General features: G+C 46.0%; 1 protein-coding gene across 1 annotated transcript; it reads right to left on the bottom strand.

Moving 5' to 3' along the window:
* Positions 1-1,484: 1,484 nt before the first annotated feature.
* Positions 1,485-18,652, bottom strand: LOC135384430 (uncharacterized). Its single transcript, XM_064613632.1, has 8 exons — positions 18,619-18,652; positions 18,530-18,536; positions 14,940-15,022; positions 13,989-14,204; positions 13,039-13,083; positions 10,647-10,774; positions 4,643-4,798; positions 1,485-1,885 (listed from the first exon to the last, which is right to left on the bottom strand). The coding sequence occupies exons 1-8, from the start codon at positions 18,650-18,652 to the stop codon at positions 1,796-1,798; spliced, it is 759 nt and encodes a 252-aa protein (XP_064469702.1). The 3' UTR covers positions 1,485-1,795.
* Positions 18,653-19,632: the final 980 nt, after the last annotated feature.

Consider the following 19,632-nt stretch of genomic DNA (forward strand, 5'->3'; position numbering starts at 1 on the left):
TACGAGAGGACAGTAGGGAGAAGTAGGAGACAGGCGGGTTTGCATGCGCCCTGAGCCTACTTGAAGGGAAAGGGTGGACATTCACTTGGAAAGTCTTCGGAAAACCCGGGGAAAAGTTTTCTTTTTTTTGTGGGGGGGGGGGGGGGGAGTGAGTGCTTAAAATGAAGAATGTTGAGTGGTTGCGACACCACAGCCGGTGGTAGGATTCAGACCCATATCCTCCCAGTCTTCAGCACGGCGAACGAGCGGACACATTACCTGCTCGGCGATGCCCCTGGTGAATCTCGAAAGCGACCCACGCACCAACCAGACATCGGCTGCGCAGCCTAATCTTTCCTCGGGGATTTCCTCAGAAGCTGAAATGCTGAGCCGCCACCAAGCAGCTCCATACGTGAGACTTTTGCTTTAACCTAGCTTCAACGGACCGGAAGCTTTTTTGGAACTTTTCAACTTTTGGAACGGCTCCTGATGAAGTCTGCCCAGGACGCGTTATTCGACCTCCACCCCACCCCCAAGAAACGTATCTCCGGATCGGCTGCTGGACTAGCAGCTAGAATAGCAGTTAGAATAGCAGTCACAGATTCTAAACACAACTTCCAAAACGATTCTTCCTATGCCCCAATTGAAAATCCTATCTATGTGGCGAACATTTCGTGCCGGTCGGTGAGGTTATTATGCTTCTTATTCAGGAGATGAGTAAAATATTGTGTGTGGACTTCAGTGCCACGTTTACAAGCTTGGTCAAGGTAGTTTAAATCTAGTTTCCAATTTTCGGAAAGCAGCAAAATTTGCATGTGTAAGGAGAGTAGGGCAGGGAGCGATATATTTGCTTCGCTGATATGACCCCTCTGCATAAAGTGACCGTCTGTCCATCCTCACACTGTTGCAGTAGCTACTACTTGGTTCACCCCATTAGATATGGTCATGAGCTGTTCGTCACATTTCACACTTTGAGCTGCATTGGAAGCTCGATTTGGTGTAGGCTCACTTAGTAGTCGCATTACACACGCTAGAACACGTGAAAGGTGGTGACATGCAAGTGATTGACGCGAAACGTGACGTACGTCACGTTTCACATCAATCAGTTGCATGTCACCACCTTTCAAAATTTCCGCTATCACCTTTGTACCTTTGCGCTATAAGCTACGTCCAAACTGAGTTTGGATATGAATACGAGTGGAAAGTCATTGCCTTGTTTCTCTCACAAAAGGTTAGCGTCGCACACTACGTATTACAGTATACTGTACAGATGGGTACGTGTACGTGGGGTGTACGTATTACAGTATACTGTACAACTCCCCATTTATTTTCCTTGAAGGGATTCCCCGTGACCCTCGTCGTGCGCTCCATTGCTTCACTCTGTCGTAACACACTGCCCTTGGCGTTTACGACGATTGCCACAGCAAAACACACACACGCAAACACACGGAGAAGCACAGGAGTGATTTTTTAGTGAAAAATATGACTGACGACAAAGTTCGCGATGCGTTGTAGTAATAACGTTGATTTATTTCCTAAGTACCATGTTTTGTTTCCTATCTTTCTCAATGCTTTATGCTGTGAGAAGAGGAACACGAACGAGATAGAATCCTATTGTAATAATTAGAATAAGTATCAGCATGGCATAGCAGGGACGCGTTGTAAAACGAAAACGGGAGGTTGCAGGCACTGTCCAGTTTAAGTACCGGCCATCGGTTTAAGTACCGGCACTTATATTCGCACCATATAATTTTGGAATTAATGCAGGTAGTGTTCCATGAGTTCGATGACAAGTCTTCAACGCAGTTGGTAGAGATTACGTTGCGTGCTTTGAAGTTGGCGCAGGTAGAGCAACGTACCGGGCCTTAAATTCACCCATGTGAACGTTCTTGTCCCGATGATACACCTGCGCAAATAACACGATGACGGTTAAGAGATACATCAAAAAGTCCGCCGCGCAAACCCGTGTGATACATATACATCGCATACACCAGCATGCTTTTCCGTACTTTTGTGACTCATAGTCACCTTAAAATGAACCCCTGGTGTGATTTTTGGTGGTCGTAGGGTTATTTACATAAGGTCACTCACAGCAACAGTCAACTGCCGTCAGCACAAAGTGCACGCGACAAACCGAGAATGCCGAAGGAAAAAGCGACACCAGCTGCCCGGTGCAGGATATGGGTATTCGGAGGTGTGTTTTCAACAGATGGAAGTATCCTTTATTGCAAAGCCAGTGAGATACGGGTTTCCGGAGAGAGAAGCTGAGAGAAGTTGAGAGATACCTCTGTGGAAACTGACGAACAGTGAGCTTCACAATTTCTTGGAGAAGCACACCAAACAATGTGTACCCGACCCGTCAACGCTCCGTAAAAGGTATGTCAGAGACTGCTATGAAGATACTCTTGCAAAAATCGGAGAAGAAATCGGCGAGAATTATGTATGGGTGTCCGTCGACGAAACAACTGATAGCACCAGCCGTTATGTGGCAAATTTTATCGTTGGGAGTTTGAAGGCCGAGAAAGCTGGCCGTCCACTCCTGCTCAACACAGTGGAACTGCAGAAGGTGAACCACTCAACTATTGCACGGTTTTCTACTTCGTCCTTGGAACTGCTGCGGCCTGGCAACATACAGAGAAGGTTCTTCTCTTCATGACAGATGGAACGTCATACATGTGCAAAGCAGCAAAAGGACTAGTAGTTTTATATTCTAAAATGATCCCTGTGACGTGCGTTGTTCACGCTATACACCGTGTCGCCGATGAAATTCGCTTGGCTTTTCCTGAAGTGGATTCGTTGGTGTCGAATACAAAAAAGGTTTTCTCAAGGCTTCTTCCAGAATGGGCATCTCCAGAGAGCATGCACCGGACATTCCCCTGCCGCCACAACCTGTCCTAACACGATGGGGAACATGGATCAATGCAGCCATATACTACGCTCTCCATTTTAATGCAGTAAAGCGAGTGGTAGAGCCAGTACAAGTCGATGCTGTGCCTCTGAAGTGTGCAAGTGATTGCTTTAGCAATGTAGAAGTTGAAAGGGACCTCGCAGATATTAACGTAAATTTATGTTATGTGACGGCATGCATGAGGAAGGTGGAAACAGCTGGCGTTCCTCTGAGCGAATGTGTAAAAACTGTCCAACGTGTCTGCTCTGCGCTCCAATACCTGAAACGGAAAGGCTCTAGAGCCACTGTAAAGATGGAAGCACTTATTCAGAAGAATCGGCATCTGTCCACACTGCTCAAAATTGGAGAGGTCCTAAACGGGAGCAACACGCCATACCAGGTCAAGACCTAAGCCTGCACGAGATTTCCTGTTTCAAGTTTGCCCCCGTGACGCCGTGTGACGTAGAAATAAGCTTCACCCAATACAGGGCTGTCTCAAGAGCAAACAGGTGCACTTTCAAGTTCAAGAACCTGCGAATGACTTTTATTGTGGCATGCTACAAGGCAAGTGATTTTCCGGAAGAACTGGATCAATCAAGATACCACAATCCAGTAGCCATCTAGGTGGTCGGCGCCTTCGTTTAGGATTGTGACATCGAAAGCCTTGCAATGGAGTTGCAAATCGTGTGTCACTTGTTAAGCTTGGTTGCTCCTGTGAAGGCTGATCCTGGTGACCCTCTTGATACACCTCACTGAGGTTAAAGTCATGTTCGGAATGAGAGGGTTCGCGATAGGGTTTGATCTGCATAGCTGTCGCTATCTTCCTTTCGGTAGCCCCATTCGGTAGCGGTCGTTCTATGTCGTAAGCGTTATGGGCATTGTTCTTGATGGTATAAGGTCCGTCAAAAAGGGCTTCTAATTTCCCATCTCTGATTCCGCTGGAGAAGAGCACTTCATCACGGATTTGTCTGGAATCTAATCTTGGTTTCAAACCTCCAAATACTTCGTAAGCTTGCAAGGCTATAGTGCCTATATTTGCCTATTTTGCTGTTTTTAGAGCATAAATGCCTGCCTGTTATGACCCCATGCCACCATATCAGCACTGGACAGGTATTAGTGCTGGTAGTACACTAACAGCTGTCCAGTGCTGGTAAGGCGGCGATAAGCGCCTATAAACACATATTCGATGTGCAGCCAAAGTGCTTCGGTTACTTTTCTTCCTTATCTGGTTAATTGGTTTGGTTAACTTAACTGTGTTACATGTGCCACCCCAATGTAATGCCCTCTTAGGGCTATTGGGGTGTTTAAATAAATAAATACATTTTGTAAATACTGCGGGAGTCGAGCACAATAAGCAAAACGCATGCAAGCACTACCAGGAACTCGCGTGATCTAACTGGTACTCAGCAGAAAAACAGGACAAGACACAGTACAGTGAGCTTCTCTGAGTACTTATGATGCGGCTACGGGAGTGTACCTGGTCGAAGTGCTCGGGACTGTGATGACATTTATAGAGGGAGTATGCCTGTGGGGAGTAGAAGCAGCTGACGCGTTTTGAATGACACGACTATATTGGAGTTACGTAGATCTCAGGACAAAACAGAACATCATAAGTCCAGCCGTAAGGACAGAAAGCCAATTTTGAAGTGTTTCTGATAAAATAGAGATGTTCAGCTTCCTCACTGTCCACAAGGAGACCGCTATCTCCTCATACCGCCATGCACAACCCCGAGCGTGAGATTACGTGCACATACTAATAAAAAAGCGTATACATACAACGTAAAGAATGTTTCCGGTCGTCTTGACTGGTTTTGGGATGGTGAGACCACAGACAATCAGTAGCATCGAAGCGCCTGAACTGCCACCGTTGAACAGTCGAATGCTTTCTATCGTGCACTGCTCTGCCTGTGTTAACTTCACTTTCTCGAAGTGCTGCATGGAAGAATTGTGAGATACCATATTGCACGTGTATAAGACAAAGACTGCAGGCTAACTGGTGCAGCATGACGATCTCGAATTGTTTTTGTTGATCACTGAAGTATGTAGTCAAACTTGTTTGTGTACCCTGAAGACAGATAATCGTCGTCATCTCTAAAAGTAGAGTATTACAAGCGTAACGGTGCAGTATAAGAACTACACAAATTACGTTGAAGCAAAAGCCTTATTTCGGGACTCTCCTTCCACCGGTACAAGAACAGTCCCTGTTCGAGATAGTGGCGTTTCCTATCTGAGACTTTTGATTCAATATACAGCGTGCTTCTTTTTATCTTAAACAGATTTTTATAGGAAGGGGATTTGCCTTAGGGCGCTTTTACTTTTGTCATTGGGCTTCTCGACGGAGCTGCTTCAAGGCAACCCTATTTTTATCTCAGATAGGTGACAAATTAACTGATATATTCTCATCTACTTTTCAATTATTGAGCCTAGGGTCCACATTGCAATTGCGATAGTAAAGCCTGATCTCCACATCGTCCGCTCGAACTGCTGATGAAGCCGAAAAGTAATCGCAGCGCGCGCCACAGACCTAAGTATTTTAGCTCTGCCGTCTGCTGCAAAGCGCAAGTGATCGGCAAAACAGCGACAGTGACGCCGATATAATCGCCCAGACTGAAGTATACTCTTTAGATTAAATTTTAATATCTCAATAGACAGACTTCAGTGCAATCTGTTTCACACCTGCTGCTTCTGCGCAAACTTGGTGCAGTGATCATTGATTCTAATGTATGAACATGGCTTCATTCCTTTTTACCTGGTCACAATCAGTACGTCACAGTTAATGATACAGATTCGAACCTTGCCGCTGTTTTGTCCAGTGTGACCCAGGGCTCTGTTCTTGGCCCCTTACTTTTCTTAATATATATTAACGACCTACCACAGTGCCTTTCATCCTCGACAATTCGATTATTTGCTGACGATGGCGTTGTTTACAAAGAGATTTCATGTGATGCTGATACCGTACTCCTTCAGACAGACCTTAATAATATACTAACATGGTGTAACACGTGGGTTATGGAGCTTAATATTAACAAATGTATGCACATTAAGATCTCACGAAACGCGGAACGTCACCACTCTTGCGCACTGGACAACATTACATTAGAAAGAGCTCCGCATTATAAATATCTAGGCGTGTTCATTTCATCAGACTTGCCTCGTAAAACTCACATTGACTTTATATCTAGCGACGCGAACCGTTCGCTAGGTTACATTCGACGTAACTTTCATCACGCACCTTCTTACTTCAAGCTAACCCTGTATAAATCCATCGTTCGACCTAAGCTCCAGTATGCAGCTTCCGTCTGGGATCCAGGTCAGGTAATGCTAATTAACGCTCTCGAAACCATCCAAAACAGAGCTGCGCGTTTCATCCTCGGGAACTATCAATGTACTGCAAGTGCACTTCTATGAAAATTAACCTTCAGCTGACCGATCTTGCGGTACGCCGAAAAATTTATCGACTATGCCTCTTTCACAAAATCTATTATCACAACAAATCGCTGTGAACTAACTTTATCTGTCCTGCCACATGCATCTCCCTCCGCACCAATCATCGCCAAAAAGTGCACATACCTATTTCGCATACTACATGCTTCGCCAATTCCTTTGCTCTTCGTACAGGCCAGAATTGCAGCCACCTTCCCTGTTGTCTCACATAGATTTGATCCATTAATCTATTTAAAACCGCTGTCTGTGTTTGTTACCGAAGTGTGAAATTTCCTAACACAGCATGTTCTTATTTCTATCATATTTCTGTATTACAATCTTGTTGTTGTAACGTTTTTGCAATCCACTCCCCTCTGTAACGCTTCTTGCCCTGAGGGTAAATAAATAAATGTGTCGGATTTTTGCTCCACGGCACTGGGGTTTTAGCGCTTTTAACCTCAATGGACCTCTCCCTCTTTACAAACAAATGAGGTCATATGGTACAACAGCGCCGCCAACTTGGTAGACTGGAACTACAAAAACAAATGTGAATGAGTCAAAAGAAAGCCACGGTTCAATATAAAACAGAGACTGGTCTTCTGCGCACCGTCCTCTTCATTGGCATGGTAATTAAAGGGTCAAGTATGACGTACTAAAGGTCTATGCGAATTTTGAGTCAACAGAATTACCATGTCAATGATGAGGACTGTGCCCATAAGACAAACATACAGTCTCTGTTCGAAATATCGGCGGCTCTCGTCCTGAGACAATTCGTACTTCCTTGCCCGTTCATTGGATTTCTAGCCGTCTACGGTTAAATATCGTTTTCCATATTGTACTGTTTTTGTGCAATTCCTTGCATACTGTTAGTTGTATGGCCTTGTTGTGCTCCATTTTATCGGCAACCCTATCTTTTCGGTAGCCCTTTCTAAAGATGACTAGCGGGCTATTCTATCTTCAAGAGCCTGAAGGTCACGAGTTTCTCTCGGAGTGCACTGGGTCTCTATACAAAGCAAGCACGAACTAAGTCGTAACTAGAGTCACTAAATAAGCTTCGCCTCAGAGTGTCGACACTGAGGTCCAAGGGAGAGCAGGAGCGCCATCTTGTTTCCGCACCGCACCGGTACCGTCCCCGGTTGAGGATCAAAGACGGCTAACATAATGCTCGATGTGGGACAGAGAAGCGTGCAATGATTGTTGTACGATAATCCATGTATTGTGAACCAGAGCCTCCCGAGGGTGTCAAGGTGAGCTCAAGGCCGTCAACGTTGATGAGCTGCTTGCAAGAGGAACATTTCACCCGCGCACGATAGATGGCATCGTGAGCTAAAGTGCACAAATGTGCGCGTGCGCATGAATAACGTCACTAGCGTGGCCCGGAAAGAAGATGGCGCATGCTCGCTCTTGGAACTCAGTGTCGATACTCTGAAGCGTAGCTTATTTAGTGACTCTAGTCGTAACAACAAAACCACATTCCGCACAGGATTACGACGTTGACCTTCCAGATGCAACGAACCCTTAGGTCGAGCCTTCTTTTCTTCCCGCGGTGGACTGGGAATGGGAATGAACACAGGAAAGCAACTAAAAACGTGACCTCATTTGTGTGTACCACTAATGCAAAGAAGCGACCCTTGACCTCCTTGAAAGAATACGGCTTTGTGAAACAGCGGTGTTCTGTGCCCGCGTTGCCCCGGTTTCACTATGGCTACCAACGTCATGAATACGTCACGGTGATGTTTCATCGGCAGAGGGCTATTGCAATGTGCTCTCTAAACTTAATTGAAAAGTCGATCAACATGTCTGTTAATTAGTCCCTTAACTGAGAAAAAACGGTTGGCTAGTAGCAGGCCCGTCGACTGATCCAATGACAAAAGTAAAAGCGTCCTAAGCAACTCCCATTTTTATGAAAATTTGTTGCAGATAAAAAGAAACGCCCTGTATCTTCACCAAACCGCACGATCCGGGTCTTCAAGTTTTCGATGTTCCCCTAAACACAGTTATGTGTATTACAATAAATTTGACCTGATCTGTTCTGCAAGGACTCCTACGTAACAGCCGATGTTCACGGCTTCAACAACTGGCTTATGAACAATGATGCTCGGACTTTAGGAGAAGGCGCGCGATAGTGTCGCGTCACGTTGGAATACGATCTTACCGTGCACCGTACGCGTCAATGCGATCGGAGCCTCTCTGCTAGACCTCCTAATTGCTGGGCTTATTGCCGCACACAAAGGCAGAAAGGCACACAGATTACCTCATTAATCTTTAACGAGGAGACTTCTTACAGAAGCGAGACAGCAGAATGGGCGAGGACCCTCGTTGAAAGATATTCCGTCTTTAAAACTTCCTGGAACGCGCACACGCCTAAATAGTCATCGCCGAATTTCGATATGCAAATGAGCCGAAACTGAAACCCCGGCGAGCGAGAGCGCCGGGAGAACAGTGCTGATTACCGTAATTTCACGCGTATAAGCCGCACCGCAGATAAGCCGCAGGACGCGTTTTTTGGGACGTTTTGAAAATTTTCTGGGAGATAAGCCGCACCCGCAGATAAGCCGCGGGCAATACGAGACGACTGATTTGTGCGACAAAGGAGACCATAGAGAAGGCCATAAACCCTGTGGTCCATACTCCGGGATCGGCACAGTGTACAACAGAGGAGGTCAGTTCTGGAGTTCTACCAGGATCGGATTGTGCCCTTGTCGAGTGTTTTTCGTGGACTGATGGGTCAGTGATCTTCCAGAAGACGTGAATCACTGTCACCACTTTCCTTAAAGCTGCTTGGGGGAATGCACCAGGAAGATCAATCTACTCGAATGTGGACCCGTCCCTGTTACGCACTGTTCGTGCATCGGCAGGACAGTGCTGTTCCAGAGACACTGTCGGCCCTTTCGTTAAAATCGGCGTATGGGGAAAATACCAGGAAAAAATAGTCATCAGATAAGCCGCACCGATGGATAAGCCGCAGGACGCCCGTGAGAAAAAAAAATCGCGCATAAGCCGCGGCTAATACGCGTGAAAATACGGTACATGTCAGAGGACCACTTTTCTTCGAAGGTAACTGGAGATTTGCTGATGTGCTGGCAGGATCAACAGCGTTGCGCTCCAGATAAGCCTCCGTCGGCGTATGTGTATGCAGTCGTGCCGCTCGTTGGTCGTTCTCAAGGTCGTGCTGGGGACTGGTAGGTGACGGGTTCGAATCCTACCACCGGCTGTGCTGTGTGAGGTTTTCCCTGTGTTTTACAAAGGCTTTCTAGACGAATGTTGGCACAGTTCCCCAATGTCGAGCTAGGACGTATACCAACCCCCTCCACGTCCTCCACTTCTTCCTGGTGCACACTCTGTGTTTCTACGTGTGTGCGTCGCTCATAGTCACAGTTGCTTCGCGGCGCTAACACGGAACTAAAAAAAAAATAAAGCGTTCGTGAGGCGCACAGTATTGCTTTCGTCTCATTTCCATAGCGAAATTCGGCGATGGTTATTTAACTGCACGAGCTCGTTTCAGGATTTTCAAAAGATAGAATACATTTCAACGAGTATTGTCTCCCATTCCGCTGTATTGATGTTGCCCAAAATTCCTTGATTAAAGATTTAGTCATGATTTCAGGTAATTAGTCATGTTATAGCAACCACCTCTTCGAGAGGATGTCCGCTTGACCGAAAACGGAACTTCAACAACGACATCTACGCTGCTCTCGTAGCTTCCTTTTAAAAATCCGTAAATCATAAAGGAAATATTCGGTATGTATAGTCAGTGCGTTTCCAACAAATATAGTCTGTGGCTAGCAGTCGCTGTCCATGTGCCTCGGAATCGGCTGCATGGTTATATAGTATACGGTCATTGCAACGCTACGGTCATGACTGCGATTGGCTGGACTTCTAATGACCACGTCACGTCGATTAGCGATAAGTTCTTATTAAGCCTAGGAAAAGTGAACTTCATGCGAGTGTGCTTGTAGAAGATAGGAGAACATATTGGTTGCGATCCGAATAACGTGCAAGCATACGCAATGCCTTACGGTTTTCGACACTGCTATACTCTTTTTGGTGAGTTTCACTATACCCCATACAGGTGGAATATGAAGGAATATGAAGCGCCTAGCCGCCGACGTCCGAGTGTCAAAGCAAACGAAAAAAAAAAATAGATGAGGAACGTGAAGGAAATATCTGGATGTGGGTGTGTGAATGGCAACAGCTTTTTATTCTCGTTACGGCGTGTGTGTATCTCAACGCTTAACCAACAGGAATCCTTGGACGTGACGCGATGTCGCTCGTGCAGCCAGTTTTGCACGTACCCCAACGTCAGCCAGCCACTTGGAACGTTCAAACTATGATGCAATGAAGTCGAGATACGTACCACGCTAATCACGGTCCTCGGCTCAGTTGCCACGCACCAAGTAACCCTGGTCCTGTTCCGAATATCCGGATTTGATTGCAAGACGCCGGACTTGTTCAGAAGTACCACGTCACAGGGCTCCGCGAACCCTGGAAAACTCTTACGTCAGTTTTTGAGTCACGGATTAATAATCTTGAAAATGTCGTTGTTCCAACATTTCGCCACACCAAACAAAAGGACACCGCGCTTTTTGAGTGAAAGAAACGGAGATGCAATCGCAAAAACTTATTACACCAACAAGAAGTTAAAAAAATAATACGCACGAAACTGGATATCGTTGTTTCATGTGCAAAGTTAAGTTCTCGCTTTGCTGTGCACCAAAATAGTGTTAGTGAATTGGTTCCGATCAAACGTTCGCCAACGATTTTCGGGATTTCGAAACCAGAGGATTCCGTTCTGAGTAACTCCCTCTTCTCACTGGTGGTCCGCGATCCCGTTAGCGAACCGTTTAGGTGCAGGTAATTCCTTGAAAATTATCTAATGAAAAGACCCCATCCCGAGAAAAAAAAATATGGATGACCCTTTATGCGCAAAACAAAGTTCAGGAAGGCGTGAAGAATTCCCGAATTATGTAATTCGGGATTTCTAATAAACATTTTACAGCGACAGCTGTTAGGGGCTTGATTTCGTGGAGACCCTGTCTGTATATCGCATCGTCGAAAACCCTGCTCTCTCTTGGCGCGAGATGAAGCGCGGAAACGAGAAAAAGGCGCGAGATGCAGATTCATCATTTCGCAGAGACACGTTGTATGTGCATCACGCGCCTCGCAGAAACAGCGCAGCGACGGTTGCGGCTTCATGAGAGTTCCGCTGCTCGAGTGCCGGCTTCTCATTGCCCGCAGCAGCAGCAGCAGATACGGCATTGGGAGTATCTGTGGAGGTGAACAGCGCCTATATGGGTCGTCCTAGGAAGTGTATGTACGTTAGTAGATCTTGCTGCGGACCACAGTCGACAGGGCAAACGATGCACATTGCGACGGGCGAGGTCAGCTCAGTGATAAACAGCTCTGTCGCTGTCATTGATTTGATGCCACTGTACCTTGCATCATATGTGCCAGTTTTGTGACATTGACATGTCCTAGCATACCGGCTACCGACGCATCGACCATTGCATCGATGCTGGCTAAAATATTTTACAGTGGGACCTCTCTATGCGGTTGTCCACTCTCAGAAAAAAATGTGTACGTTTCGTCTCCCATGCGGGGTCCCATGTCCCCCGCATGGGAGACGAAACGTCTGCATTAAAATTGTTATTTGTTGCGTCAAGCCGGTGTGCAATTTCGTTGTTTTCTATTATGACTTCTCCTGGCTTCTGGAATATTTTTGCAACAGGGAAGTATCCGTCTGAGGGCGGTGTCCGTAATGGGATGTTTCACTGTACCAACATGGAACTGTTCTCTCAACTGGAAGGCAAGTCTGCCTCGAACACTTGAGCCATTTCATAAGTTCAAGCTGACGTACTTGGCAGTGTAGCCAACCCTGCATTCGTCCTCACTGACCTCGTCATTACAATATGATACCTTTGTTACATCAGTTACAGCTGTTATATAACCTCGGGAGAGCTTCGTTCGGAATCAACATCATTCGTCGCTTACAGCGCCGTCAAGCTTGAACTACAGAACGACAACGATAGCTGCGGCTGCGTTATTTGCGTCTTCTATATGTCTCCTCAATTTACAGTCACATACGATTTATGATAGGTCAACGTAACAGGGAATCTCGGACGTTCTCTGCTTTCTGGAGTGTATTAGGCGAGCAAATATTAACGTACCTTGCAAGAATAGTAAGACGAAAACAACCACCAAAACAACAATAGAAACAAAAATAGTGTAAGAACTGTCGATTTGATTATTTTGAGAATTAGGGGGTGCTGACAAATTAAACAACCAGTTTGTTACACAGTGGCAGCACCGGGATAGGACGTCGATGTTTATTCTGTGGACATGAGGCACTGAACCGTATGCCAGTGTAGTTAAGATAGAGGTGGTCAGAAACGCGCCGCTTAATGAAGAATGGAGGACAATAGTGAAAGAATCAGATACAGGTGCCTCCATATCTCCAGATCAGGGAAGTACCGCAAATGAGGTGCCTCGTTACAGGTTGAAGAACACGTCCAAGACAGACACATTCCACCAGCTGGACTGCATCTATGCCATACTCTCAGACACGTACTGCGTAAGAGAATGTCGAGAGGCGCTTTCATCCTCGTGAACTCAACATGCCGCGACGTTACATTATTGGTGGTGTTATGAGCAGCCCAATAAGCCTGGATTTAAATGTCTCATGAGATCTTGTGTAGGGTTATCGAGGGCTCCGTTAGCTCCAACGTGATACATATGCACAACATACGTACCAGACAGAGAAGGAGGGATTGTAGCCCGGGTCCTCTTAGTTTTTCCTATAATGTAAAGGCGATGTCAATGGCTGTCTCTAATATACCGTAGCACGTAACATAATAACACGCTGGTAGCAAATGACAACATATATTCCGCTTATTTCTGTACTAATCTTATTGTTTCCACGGATTATCCTGGCATCGGCAATGACAAAGAGATACAGTGTCTCCTCAGCACATCCAGCAGTAACAAAGACGTTGTCATCAGTAACTGATGACACGTTGCAATAAAAAAACTTTTAACCACATTGGCGCTCTTTGACACACGGCAATGAAGGCAGTCGTGCTGTTGCAAGAAAGGGCGCTTCAGTTCCTTTCAGGTGTAGCTAGCTTACATATCCTGGGTGGCCCAGTTTTCCCGTCAAATATGAATTCAGAATATCTCATTATACTGACCCAGAGTAATTTTGTTCCAACGCCTGACATTGGTGCGGTGTAACGCAGTGGAGGGTAGAGTAGCGCGCCAGTGGCTGCGGGTTCCACCCATTTGTCAACTTGTGGCATGGCACGCGTAACACCACATTATGGTACTACCCTACACAGTATGACTCTACTCTGAGATGTCGTCTCTCAGCACACGAAAAATCCTCTGTTCAATGTAACATCCCATCGAAATTTTGAGTAACATTCCTGAAGGCACGTGTGCTAGTACGCGCTAGTACGCTAGTAAGCTTGGGGGCCTGCTCGAAAAAAAACAAAAAACAAAGCAAACTTCACATCCCCTATACACGTAACAAAGTATGTGTCAATGATAGCTACACCCTCTCCTTCATCCTATAAGCAGCTACGCTCCATTAAACGAATAGGAACCTTCGACGATGAAGGTAGAGGCTCAACTCCTTCCATTCCGAACTCCCAAGATGCTGAAAGAGGAGCACCGAGTGGGTGCGTGCACACACAACACGTACTTCTGGTCGTCCTTGTTGACCTCGGCGTACTCCGTGTAGGTATCTTGGGTGTTGACCCTGTACGTGTGGTCCTTCGCGTAGTAGTCGTTGTCGTAGTTATGCTAGGACTGAAGGAGGGCCGTGTCGGCAGAGTTTTGGTCATCTTAGTTTCCTCGGCTATTCCTGCACTTGCTGGTCGTACATCCTCTTCGCTATCCGAACTGCTAGACATTGCGGCTGCACACATGTTCATAAAAAGCGTTGAAACCATACGTCCCACTCAACAGTATGAACCTGCATTCGTAAAACAGAACTTCACCGTAAAACCGGTTCCTAGCCAACCATAATCTCGAGTGACGTCCTTCTTTCGCCTTATTTAGTGAAAACTCTATCATTCTGTGCAATGATTGGCCTTCAGCATGTTACAGCAGTTCAGCCTGAACATAGCCTTCAGCAGTCAAAGTCGACCATAGCGCAGAAGCGCCAGGACACATAATGATAATCAAGGAAGTGACTAAACTTGTAGACTTATTTTACGACGAACTTATCTAGTTCACGGCGATAACGATACGTTTACGAAACGTTCAATTCTCATGCGTTTTGCGTCACTACGTTGGACCGTGTGTAAAGTCTGGCTGTAATAACAATTTAGTAGCGTCAGACAGTTCATTCCGCATAGTCACGCCACGTAGAGCTGTAGTGGTGCTAAACGCCCGTGCCCAAAAAGGACAACGAAAAGCAGATACTGCACACACAGAGAGCAACCTCACAAGTCACTTTTCTGATAACCTAACGAAAATCGCGACGCTGGCTGTTGAGAACTTGAGATTACTCCTGCTTAGGAAGCTACACATCTGCGTGTACCACTCGATTCGTCATGCAAAACTTGCTTGTTCATGCTCTGCTTTGACATTCAGGGATCTAGAAAACGTGGCTGCTTCCTCGAGACTTTTATGATGAACATCGACTCACCTGCTACAATAATGCCCACTGCAACGGCTCCTACGAGGACTCCTGCTGCAAATCCGTAGACGACCTTCCTCCTCCTTTCAACGCTGCACATGAGAAAATAAATATGTGACATTTCATTTCAATCGGCGAAAATCTCTCTTTTCAATAACGTTATGCGGCCAATTATTGTTCAAAGGTTGCTTTACATCGCAGTTGACGAAGAACACACCACTAGCAGCGGAGATGGCATTGCGTCTCGTGTGCAGGTGTTGATAAAAGCCTTTTACACGGTGTCAGTATCGCGGCGCAAGTACGGCTATGGACAGTGGGATTTGATCCGACCAGCTCTGTTTTCATTTTCAGCATGACCTTAGGGCTATCGCCCGCCATTGGATGCTGTGTCCACTCAGACAAGCAGACAAGCAGTTTCTTTCATTTGATGTAGACACAAAGATAGTACATACAGATACAAGATAGGTATAACAGCCAAGTACGACCGGAACACTATTTTTTTCAGCGCCTTTTTCGTTCTCCCTCTCGTTGTTAAAACATACTGCTAACTATGACTTTCTTAGCTGTGGTCACAAAGAACCAAGTGGCAGTTAACTTTTACCGCCGTTCTTGTCTGACGCGCTGCTAGAGGGTGTCTTTCCAGGAAAAAGAAAAAAAGTGATTAGACATTTGCCGAATCTCTCGTTTTTTGTTGCCGTTACACGCTGCGGCTTTATCATCCAGATTTACAAGATACCATGGGATGTCTGTTCTAGCATATGTTTGTAAGTTAAAAAATTTGTGTAAAAAAATAGCAGGAGCTCTTTGGCTGCACGTATAGCATATGTTTGTAAGTAATGGCATGGCGACGTTTGACTTACAAACATATGCTATACGTGCAGCCAAAGGGCTCCTGCTAATTTTTTCCCCTTATACACTTGACTGGCTATGCACTGGGCTTTCAGAGGTGTCTTAGGACACCCTGACGGGAGGCATCACGTGCCACGTGACCTTCTGAAGCCATCCACTCAAACGTTGCCTGCCTGCGAACTACTGACAAGGCCCGAGAAGGCCGAAACAGTTGTCCACAGGTCCCCCAAGGTCGCCATTTTCCCATGTATTTGTTCCTATCCCGATGCGTGCAATGCCGGAGGCCGCCCTTAGATACCCCATTGTTACCAGACGTTGGCTTGCGTTTGATTGTAGCGCGCTAAAGATCCAGTTGAAGCACAATTCAAGCCAGGCCAAGTCACCGAAGGAGAAATGGACGACTGCGCCTGCGGTGCCCACTGGCGGCGCCTGGTACGACAGGTACGCCATGTGATGCACGCAGCCGTGCACTAGATCCTTCCGATCGCTCAACACGTTTAAAAACGGGACCAAAAAGTGAAACACGACACAGAAAGTTGTTATACGCGTTTTATTTGGACATATAAAGACTAGATTCATTCGCAGAAACAACAAAAACATTTTACCGCTAAACTTAGCGCGCTGAAGTGATCCGGAACGGCAACAGTGGGGTATCTAGTGGCGGCCTTCTTCGTTGCACGCTTTTCCGATGTGAGTTTGGGGGACCTGGTTGTCCAGTACTGGCATGGCGACGTTTGACATACAAACATATATATATATATATAATTGGGGGTTTACGTCGCGAGACAACTGAGATCATGAGCGACGCCACAGCGGTCGGTCTGTGGATTGCTTTTGCCCACCTGAGGGTTCTTTAACGTGCGATGAAAGCTCACCACACGGCACCCCGTATTTAACGTCCCTCGCGGAAGACGACGTGTCTAAGCAACTTGTACCCTGCCACCAAGTTGCTAGCGTTCTTGGCCGGGTTCGAACCCGCGATCTTGGGATCAGAAGGCGAACACGCTACCGACTGAGCCCACTTTTGCCCAAGTGCCTACTGTTAACTATGAATTGAAACTGAAACAATCATATTCGTCCCTGACGCAAACCAGTTGCAATTAAAAAAGGTGATGCACGTTTTCTTCGTTTCTTCTTCTTTGTTTCTTTTCTTTTTTTTTTCAATTAGTTGCGTTTGCAGACGCAAAATGCCACATGTGGATGGTACCGATGTACGCTCCCATAATATCGAGACAACTTTATGACGCCGGAGTTCACGTATGTTGGCAACTTGTTCATTCCTTAACATCATCGCACATTACAGAAGCGATGCTCATGGCACTTCAGGCTTTCCTGGATCGTGTTACTCTGAATTCGGGCATTCTCCGCACATGCGGCAACAAAACCACCAGCGCTACACAGTAAACGCGATTACGCTAATTGTTTCTACAAGACCGAAATAAAAAAACAATAATAATCATCTTTATTTGTCACCACGTGAAATTCCGAGTTCTTGACGAGCATGACGTTATATTCCGGGTTAGCGCCGCCAAGCAACTGTGGCTACGAGCGGCCGACAGACGTGGACAGATGGAGAGAGGACATCAGACAATAGTGGAACGACAGGGTGTATAGCATGCGTCCTAGAGCGACTCCGGGGAGCTGTGCCGACATGCGTCTGGAAAGTCCGCCTGGAAAGTCCGCGCTGGAAAACCCAAGGAAAACCTCAATACCCACAGCCAGTGGTAGGATTCCAGCACAATAACATCCCTGTCTTCCGCAGGACCTTGGCCTTGGCTGACGACATTACTCGGTCGGCCATGCCGGTGACATATCACGTAAAGGGTTCGCAATCTGCAATGCACCTTGCAACATGGCTCCCGGAATGTCGATAACCGTTTTTTCACCCCGGCTTCCGGCAGACTTCGTTGGGTAAAGAGCGGAGGACCTCAAGCTATTGCTTGGAGAGACACCGGCTCTCGATGATGTCACATCTATGGAGAGTGGTGCCTTCTACCGAAAATTCCTCGAAGCGCATGTAGTTCATTGACAGCATTCCGACGGCATTCGTACTTTTAGGGCTAACTCCTTTAGCGAGCCTAATTTCTGATAAGAAACAAATTAAACATAATGTTTTAGTAAGTAGTGGCACTGTTATCACACCACGCGTTCACAGTCGTGTATTCACCGGCCGTAACCATGAGAACAAGCCACCACTAGCCGCATTGGAAACCACTCGTAGGCACAGACTTTCTATATTTGAATCCGTCTGCGGCGATTTAATAAAGAGTACGACACCGCAACTTTACGTGTTAACGTAAGAGAACAAGGGAGAGGTGGCATTTACTGTGGACTACTACATCTTCAGTGTAGGTGGCTTTTGCCCAAAGGGCGTCACTTAGCAAGGTGTCTGGATCACATTTATGGATACATTTTTGAATCGGCCCTGATAAACAGTTCTAGAACCTAAGCCTCTATGTAAGCCTAAGCCTAAGCCTCTATGTAATAGAAACACCATTACAAAAACAAAAGGAAGGAAAACTACAAGGTAACCTTAGGCTCGAAACGAGATAACTATAACATTGAGTTGCTGAAAGACTGCACGACCGGAAAGACCACACTGCGGATAGTACTGAAGCATCATTGTTGACACTTCGTTTAATATTCATGGTGCAATTTTGTTGAGACGGTGCGAAGTTATATAACATATCTAGCAGCATCATACAAACGGGAAACTTGACATCCGTTCTATTCTATGTTCTCCTACTTACTCGGAAACTGCGAAGGAAATGAACGGAAACACCTGTTGTCACGAACGCAAAAACCTGCAGTGGAAAGAGCGCGGAAATCATTTCCTCACCTGACATGTCATCTTTCATGGCACTCTGAGCCATCTTGCCGGTCCAAGAATCCGCTCTTGTGACCTAAAGACACAGATATATTACGGCTGTCATATATTATTCGTACCACTTATGGATGACGCTTACACTACATACATATCATGTGTCATAAATATGGCATGTTTATCACAACGTATTATATATGTTACATATCCCTCTATATATATATCCCTCCTCATATATCTCTAGGTGCGCTGTTACAACTATTTTGAGCACATCGAATGGCATCAGTTGTGCACCATGCTTGCTCGACATGCCTTGAATACAGGTTCTTCCGTCCACCAGATAAATATTTCATGTACATTTCTAGAACTATCTTAGCTAACTCGAACTGTGCGAACTTCCATGCGTTGATAATTGACCGTGTCAATGCATCGGGAAACGCCTGTCAATTTTAAGTATGCTTAAAACATTTCATAGCCGTGAAGCAATGACATTTAAGCTATAGAGTACTTTTTGTGCAAATGGACGCTTTTCATTGTCCCCTTCGGGTAAGGACGATCACGGTCACCGTGGTGGAAAAGTAATATTTCTGGACGAAGCTTCGGAGCGCCAGAATTAACTCAGACGGGCAGAGCGATCTCACGAATGTAGGTCGCTCCATTAACTACTTACTGGCTCTCTAACACCAATCCCAAATAATCGCTAATCCCACGTAATATTTATGGTATTAGGATTTCCGATGTTAGTCATGCAAAGTTGATGCGGCGGTTTATCATGCACCTCGACAGAATCATGAAATCTGATATCGCCAGTGATGTTAGCATCCGCACGACGTATGGGATCTCTATTGAAAAACATCCTCGTAGAAACGAGCGTTGGTTAGGGTTTAAATTAGGAACCTCTGTCCTTACTATTCCGGTAAATAATAATTTGGAGTAGATTGAACTATTCCAGTATGCCATGCTGACTTCGTAGCTATCACGTACTAGCCAGTTCAACAATAAGTTCTCAATAACTTAAATGACGCGACA

This window comes from Ornithodoros turicata, chromosome 2 (assembly GCF_037126465.1).
Source record: "Ornithodoros turicata isolate Travis chromosome 2, ASM3712646v1, whole genome shotgun sequence".
Classification (NCBI taxonomy): domain Eukaryota; kingdom Metazoa; phylum Arthropoda; class Arachnida; order Ixodida; family Argasidae; genus Ornithodoros; species Ornithodoros turicata.